At 35.2% G+C, this 8,702-nt stretch overlaps 1 protein-coding gene across 1 annotated transcript in view; it reads left to right on the forward strand.

Moving 5' to 3' along the window:
• Positions 1–8,702, forward strand: part of LOC106867460 (zinc finger FYVE domain-containing protein 26) — a 93,341-nt gene that overhangs the window by 11,151 nt on the left and 73,488 nt on the right. Inside the window, exons 3-6 of the mRNA XM_052971651.1 lie at positions 1,017–1,106; positions 3,721–4,371; positions 5,471–5,638; positions 8,040–8,128. Of these exons, the coding sequence (XP_052827611.1) occupies positions 1,017–1,106; positions 3,721–4,371; positions 5,471–5,638; positions 8,040–8,128 (998 nt within the window). The remainder of the gene's footprint in view (positions 1–1,016; positions 1,107–3,720; positions 4,372–5,470; positions 5,639–8,039; positions 8,129–8,702) is intronic.

Genomic DNA, 8,702 nt, shown 5'->3' on the forward strand with positions numbered 1-8,702 from the left:
AACAGCAAATTTAAAAAGAAAAAAGCAAATAAAACGAATAAAAAAAACAGAAAATGAAAAAAGCAAATAAAATGAAGCTATGGCTTAATCAGCCAAAGGAGTAAATGTAAACAACTGAATACTTGTCAGTGATTGGTTGAAATTATCGAAATAAGACAATTTTTTACATGAAATAAATTTGAATACAAAAATATTTTTCTGTTCTATAACACAAAATAGATAAGTATACGAAGTTTGAAAGTCTTTCGGTACCAAAAACACTACGTAAAACATTAATGAAAAATGTGGCCCCCGTTTTAAAAAAGATCCAAAACTTTTTATGAAAACATAAATGGTACTGCTTGAGAGTGGGTTCAAGTAGCCATTACATCCTCATTAGTTATTTATCCATCTCTCATTCATTCGTTTTATGTCTTTTGTCCCCACTGTGGTGTTCTGTCTGTCTTTGTGCCATCCCCCTATGTATTATGGCCTGTATGCAAATAAAGAAAAGCAGTCAGCGAGGTACACTGTTCAGGCTAGTCCCACAGAGACAATGAAACACGTTGTCATAATGCGGGACATAACAAAAACTAAGCAGTGATAGATGAGTGGTTAAGAAGTTTTCTTCACAACCATCTAGTTTTGGGTTCAGTCCCACTGTGCAGCATCTTGAGCAAGTTTTTTTTTATATACTATACCCTAGACTGCCAGTACCTTGTGAGAAAAATTTGGTTGACAGAAACTGTGTGGAAACCTATCATTGTCTGTGTGTCTTCTTATATGTATCTATGAGATTCTCTCTCCCTCCCTCTCTGTCTCTCTCTCTCTCTCTCTCTCTATATATATATATATATATATATATATATATCATCATCATCATCATCGTTTAACATCCGCTTTCCATGCTAGCATGGGTTGGACGATTATATATATATAAAATAAATGAAAGACAAATGAATATATGTGTGTGTGTGAATCAATGAATATATATCTTTCTGTGTCATTCTGATGCAATCTTGTTGATTTTTTTGCAGCCATCTGATGTAGAAACACTGAAACGTGATGTTGAGTTTCGTATACTTCTTTCTGATGCATCCAGCGCTACTGATTCAAACACAATACAGGTCTGACCCATGATTTTCTTCTTATTTTAACTTTTTCTTTCTGTTTCTTTTCGTCAATTTACAGGAGAGAGAGCGAGCAAAGATTGAGAAATCTTTGATCTCTACGTACCTCATGCCATATCATAAGATTTTATTTATACTCATTATGTATGTGTGTTTTTATATGTATGTATGTATGTATGTATGTATGTCCATGGAAAACAAACTTCAACCACCTATTCTGACTATATGTCTGTGCACACGTTTGAAAGTGGTGTATGCCAGAAGGCTTGCAAATCCAGTGGGGGTCTTAAAAGACATGCTAGGATCCACAATGAGCAGAACTCACCTGCAGGTATTGGTAATTCAAATCAGAGGTGTAATCTGTATGGGTATTTAAAAAGCCACATCAGACGCCATGAAAGGGCTAAGGTGTAGGTACAGGAGGTGGTCAAACTCTGTGTAAGGAGTAGACAACCACCACCACCATGTATGTATGTATGTATGTATGTATGTATGTATGTATGTATGTTATTGACATCATAAAAATTTATAAACTTCTGGGAGAATGTGGAATTCTCCTTTGGAACAGTGGATCTCGAAGCACATGATAAAGCTATAAATAAAACCATGCAAATATTGGTTGAAAAATCCTTTTGGATAGAAAAAGTTGAAGGTTACTTGTGGGATTCAAACTCACTCCTCCTGTAGATACGACAGGAGAAATATGCATGTGTGGGTGTGTTCTTTTAGGTTTAATCAGAAGAAAGGCGCAATGCCTATGACTTTTGTAGATCATCTATGATATGTGAGATTTATGTACTTGATGTTCGAACATATTAAGTCAATAACTGCAAAAAAATGAATGTGGGTAGCAAAGAACTTCTGGAGGGTTGTTGTTTTGGGAAGGAAGGATGGGGTTAGTGATTAGTGTGGGACTTGGAAAGAGACTTACAGAACTGGTGATTAGAGGAGATGAGATGAACGTGGTTAAAGGACAAGTTGGAAGTGGTATGTATCTAGCTAGTTCTGGGAAGTAGAGACCATTGGCAGGATGAAGAGACGGTGCTACTGTGGGTTACAGAGTGAATTATATTGATGAGTGAGGCCTGAACAAAGTGTGGGATATTAATGTGTATAGCAGCAGCTCTGTTCCATTGTGGGTCTCTCTTGATATTTGTACACATGTGACTTTGATATTCTAGTATGATCAGATATTAAAATATGTTGCAACTTAAGGAAGTGAGCTAGCAGAATCGTTGGCATGCTGAGCAAAATGCTTAGGGGCATTTTGTCTGTCTTTATGATCTGAGTTCAAATTCCACCAAAGTCAACTTTGCCTTTCCTCTTTTTGGGGTTGATAAAATAGGTACTAGTTATACACTGGGATTGATGTAATTGACTTCCCCGCTCCTCAAAATTGCTGGCCTTGTACCAAAATTTGAAACCAACTTAGAATGGCAGATTGGCAAAATCATTTGGCAAATGCCTTGTGGTATTTTTTCTGGTTCTTTCCATTCTGGGTTCAAGTCCTACCAAAATCAACTTTATTTTCCATCTCTTCAGAGTCAATAAAACAATGTGCCAATCAAGTACTGGGGCTAGCTCAGTAAACTAAACTCCTACACCAAATTTCGGGCCTTGTATCTATTTTAGAAACAAATATATATTGCAACTCATATTTAAGTAATATTTCTTCAAAGTATAGTCTTTTACACTCTGGATTTCCTTGTCAAACTAATGTTATATTTTGTACATATCAGAATGTTTTATAAATATTTGATTTAAGTAATCTAAACTTGTAAAGATTCATGTAATCTAAGCTTGCAAAGAGTTTTAAGTCATAATTCCTTTTTTAGCATCCCAGGAGGAAGTTCGGATATTTGAGTGGAGAAACACTTTATTATTCTTATTGTTTTTGTAGACTCATTTCCTTTAATGTTCTGACCTTTCCAAGAATGCTTAAGTAGACATCAAAAAAACAAGTTTATTTTTAAGACTAGCAGAAAGACTATCCTCTGGGCAGTTTTCTGCTAGTCAAACCTGGAATGTGTGTGTGTTTATATTACAGAGACAGTGTGTGTGTTTATATTAGATAGACCATGTGTGTGAGAGAGAGAGAGAGAGATAGAGGGAGAACATTGAAAACAATGAATAAAATAAACATGAAATGAGAAAATCGTATAAATAAAAGCTCATTAAAAGCTATTGCTATCTTGTACTGAATATTTAAATTTGTGAACTTGAAATACTCAAAAATAAAAGACAAGCAGAGTAAATTAAACAAATCAGTAGAGATCAACAGGAAACCACCAGTGTATCTTTCCTAAGAAATTATCATGAATCCTTAGACTAGGGTATGTGGGTCCATGATCACTGATGTCAGTTAGTAAGAAACATGGAGGGATGAGAGAGAGAAAGATACAAGTCTGATCCCTTGGTATGTGTACTGATTGTGTCTTTGTGCTGTTGAAGGAGAGTAAATTGTTATGGTACTTTTGAAGAATGATCATATGCTTTCATTAAGTTTTTAATTCAAAACAGTTTTTTTGCAGTGAGACTAATTATGTTTATATACATGTAATAGTTTCTATCATAATTCTAATTATGTCTTTTGCCATCAATCAACCTATAGGAGCTGTACATATTCCACAAACTCATACCAAACAGTGAAGATGAACGGATGTCAAATGATGGAATTAGTCAGACTTTGTCTCAGAGGACGTGTAACTTCCTCAAGGAACTGCTGCTTACCAAACCAGAACTGGGCAGTGCTATAATCAACCACCTGAAATGCCCAAACAAACCAAACCTCAAACTTCACCAAACAATGATGGAACAGGTGTACATATCCTGTATCAACCGGTGTATTTCAGCTGTGTATTCCGAAGACTCACTTCTCAGTCAAGTGGATAAATGCGATCAGGTGTACACGATATTGTCACTTTTCAATCCTGACAATGAGGCAACAGTGCTGAACCTGAATCAGACAATTTCTGGCCTTGTTGATCTCTGCCAAAGAGGATTGGTTCCTGAGGACCGCATCCTTTCACTAATGGCCAGCAAAAAGAAACCATTTCTCTTGACACAGTTAAGTGATGAGCTAGCCTCTTCACACATGAACCAATTGATAACCGGTGATAAATCCATCTCAAAACACAGTGAGCTAAATGATAACTTGAGGCAACTGCTTACCCTGTCAAAGTGCACAGACCATTCATTGAGTTGGTCACAGCTCTATTTCAAATGCATGAAAGACAACCAGCATTTTTTGGAAAGCTATGTGGTAAGAAACCAATAATTGCATTATTCAATTCTTTCTTTGATTTTTAAATTTATTTTCTTATTCACTCATTGGTCTAAGGTTTTACTCTACAATTTTAGGGTATATTTGGGGAGCTGCATTTATTTATTCTCCTTTCGCTAATTTTGCTTTGCTGTTAGGGGTAGACACCACCCCTTTCAAAGTGTCACATTTCTTTGCTGTATAGAGGAGTCTTAGTCTTTGTCAATTTAGGCAATTTTATATATGTAGGGATGCCGTGAGGTTGTGAAGCCCTGCATTTATAGTGATTTTGAAGCTCTAATTCCTTTATGAGGGTCTGAATACTCATTGAAAACATACATGGCAGGTGTCAATGTTGCTCCTGTTCCATTGCATAAAGTTAAACAGGAAGGGCTGTAATTTATATACCATATTTATGTAAGCTGATGTGTATGTCTATACTCACTCATGTGTACATATAATCTTTTCTAGTAAAAGTAAAAGCATATTGTCCAATATATTTTTACTCCTTTTGGTAACATAGGCAGTTGATAAATGAATGTATATCGATTCTTTTAAAATCCATATGCACACACATTCTCTGCTCTAGTAAAAACAAAAGTAGCATACCTAATATATTTGTAGTCAATTTTTATTTATTCTTGTTTAGTTGATAAATGAATGTATATTGAACTTTTACAATAAAAAGTTAACATTGGCTACAGTGTTTCAGATTGTTTGCCTTGGTTAACCTTTTCTATTAAATTGCAAAATTTTACTAAACAAGTACTCGGAATAATCCTTCAGTTTAATTTTAAATTGTTTTTATGTATAAACATGCACACACATACACATACACACACGTATTATGAAGGCAAGCAAGCCAAAGCTTTGCAGTCACTGTCAAGCTTTATCTTGTAAAACGTTTAATAAACATGTACTCTGCTAAAAGTTTTGAGTAATCCTTCAGTATAATGTTAGACTGCTTTTATATATAATTTGACCTAAAAATAAACATTAATGTTTTAAATGAATATATATCAATTCTTAAAACAAAACTAAACTTATTTTCTTCATAGTATTACATTAACAAAATTTATTTTTCTTATTCTTTACACAGGAAGCTGCTATTAGCCTGATCAGTTCAGGGAGATTTGATGAATTAAGAGAGCTCTTTGAACCAGAAGAACTGCAGCCTCTGAAATCTTTGGTACTTCTTGTTGGATGGCCTTACTGTTACACCTGTGCTAATGCAACCTGCTTACTAGAGATCTTGTTGGAATCTAAGGTAAGATGTCTGATTTGAATAGTATTTATATTGTCACTATAGTGTTACCCATTATATGCTGGGTAACTTTAGAAGTATATTTTTGCCACCATGGATAATACTAGAAAATATGGCATACATACAATAATAATAGTCAAATAACTTTTATCAAATTTCTTGGTGCTTATAAAAAATATGGAATGAATACAAATTTTAAAAAGATGGTTCCGGGTTCAGTCCCACTGCGTGGCACCTTGGGCAAGTGTCTTCTACTATAGCCTCTCGGGCCGACTAAAGCCTTGTGAGTGGATTTGGTAGACGGAAACTGAAAGAAGCCCGTCGTATATATATATATATATATATATATGTGTGTGTTTGTGTGTCTCTGTTTGTCTCCCCAACATCGCTTGACAACCGATGCTGGTGTGTTTATGTCCCCGTAACTTAGCGGTTCGGCAAAAGAGACTGATAAAATAAGTACCAGGCTTATAATGAATAAGTCCTGGGGTCGATTTGCTCAACTAAAGGCGGTGCTCCAGCATGGCCACAGTCAAATGACTGAAACAAGTAAAGGAGTAAAGGAGTATTACCTTAAAATAAAATTAAATAAATCAAATTTCTCATTTGTATAACTACTCTGTCATTTACTCCCTCTTCTCTTTTTCTCATGTGTCTATGATGCTTTCTCACTATGTGAATGTATAACATTCTTTTTACATTGCCTGTCACCAAGCCTTGTATGTGGACTCATCCTCCACTTTTTATGTTATATTAATTCTGTATCTTTTATTCTCTCTTCCTTACATTTCTGTATGATATAAAGTGTGACTGGAGAAATCAACCAACGAACCAACCAACATTTGTACCAGCTGTTATTATATAGAGATTTTGAGAGATAAAACTGGTCACTTCTCTGATATAGTCACTAGATGAGACCACAAAATTTTCAGAACTCAGCAAACAGCTTGGGGCTTGCTCTTTATTTTGCTCAGATTCAGTTCATCTCTCATCTGAAAGGTAAAAATGATATAGAGATGCAGTAGGATAAGTTGTCCATGCTCACATTTTATAAAATGTCTCCAGTAAAGTATTGCATCTTGAGTGAAAACACTTGAGATCTCTGTGACCAAGTTCATGTGCATCTACATGCCTTAATATGGTATAGCACTTATCTCTCTACCTGTATTGTTGTTTAGCCCTATGTCAGCACAGACACAGGTTGAACCAGCCTATAGGCATTACATTCATGACCTTCCCATCTCTTTTTTTTTTTTTTCTAAGCATACTGTATCTTGGACTAATTTACTCAATGCGTCCTTCCGTTTTTAATACATAGGGTGTCATATGAGAGAGATTTGGCTTCTATTTCTAGCAAATTAAACAGCCATGGAGAAGCTCTCTTATTGGCTTGGATTTATGTGTGTTTATTAGTGTGGAACACATATCTTGCTAATAGTTATGAACAATGTGAATTCTGTTCTATATTTAAGAGATGAGGAATTATTTCCAAATGTAAATAATGTGAATTCTGTAAGCTGGCAGAATCATTAGTGTATTAGACATTATATTTAGTGACATTTCTTCTGGTTCTTTATATTCATCATCATCATCATCATCGTTTAACGTCCACTTTCCATGCTAGCATGGGTTGGACGATTTGACTGAGGACTGGCAAAACCGGATGGCTACACCAGGCTCCAATCTGATTTGGCAGAGTTTCTACAGCTGGATGCCCTTCCTAACGCCAACCACTCAGAGAGTGTAGTGGGTGCTTTTACGTGTCACCCGCACGAAGGCCAGCCAGGCGGCACTGGCAACGGCCACGCTCGAAATGGTGGTGTCTTCAAATTCTGCTGAGGGCAACTTTACCTTTCATCCTTTCAGGGTTGATAAAATAAGGACTAGTTGAGCACTGGGGTTGATGTAATCAACTCATCCCCTCTCCCCCCCCATCAAAATTTCAGGTTTTGTACTAGGATTATTATTCTTACTAATACTATTAAGGTAGCAAGCTGGTAGAATCATGACTGTACCCAACAAAATGCTTGATACTATTTTTAAGTTCAGATTCTGCTGAGATCAACTTTGCCTTTAATATTTTCGGGATCAATAAAATAAGTACCAGTCAGGCTCTGGGGATGAAGTAATCGACTACCCCACCCCCACCCCCTCACTCTGTACCTATAGTAGAAAGAATTGTTTTTATTATTTTTAGATTCTTAATGTTTGTCTTTTTGGATGCTGAAGTGGATAGAAATTAATTATGAAAAATATTAAAAAAATTTTTTCTCAAACAATTTTAAGGAATATTATTTTATGAGAGAACATGTTGGTTTAAAAAATACCATAGAAATTGCAAAACTGCTTTGAGACAAAGGTAGAATTTAATTTTTCTATGTTGTTTTGTAACTCTGTTCTACAGACACCATGTCAGCACCCAGCATTGGACAAGGGCTGCCAAAAACTTCAACATCAGATAAATCTGATTCGCTGGTGTTTGGAAAAATCCAGGTTGGTGTTTGGCATTTTTTTATAATTCTTTAATTTTTTTCTGTTTTTGTTCTTAATTTATTAATTTACCAATGCAGAGTAGTGGCCTTATGAGTCTTGCTTACATAAGGGGAAAATCTTTGAACTGTTGCAGGGTTGTTGTAGCTGTTTAACCCCGAGTCAGTTCTAGCCTTGACCATCCATAGAGAAGTGTTTTGTTTGCTATTTTTAGCAGATTAAATGAATATTAGAGGCTCTTTCATTAGCACATATGTTGCAAGGTTCATATAACTTTTGTACATATTGTGTGCACATATATTTTGTGTGTGTATTTATATTTTGAAATCTCTTACATCTATATTCCCATGCTTTCCTGGAAATAGCAGTCCTTCAGTATATATATATATATATATATAAAATTTAATAAATGGAGTTATACTTATACATGTATTTATATATATATATATATATTTATAAAATTTAATAAATGGAGTTATACTTATATATGTATTTATCATCATCATCATCATCATCATCATCGTTTAACGTCCGCTTTCCATGCTAGCATGGGTTGGACGATTTGACTGAGGACTGG

This window comes from Octopus bimaculoides, chromosome 11, assembly GCF_001194135.2.
Source record: "Octopus bimaculoides isolate UCB-OBI-ISO-001 chromosome 11, ASM119413v2, whole genome shotgun sequence".
Lineage (NCBI taxonomy): Eukaryota > Metazoa > Mollusca > Cephalopoda > Octopoda > Octopodidae > Octopus > Octopus bimaculoides.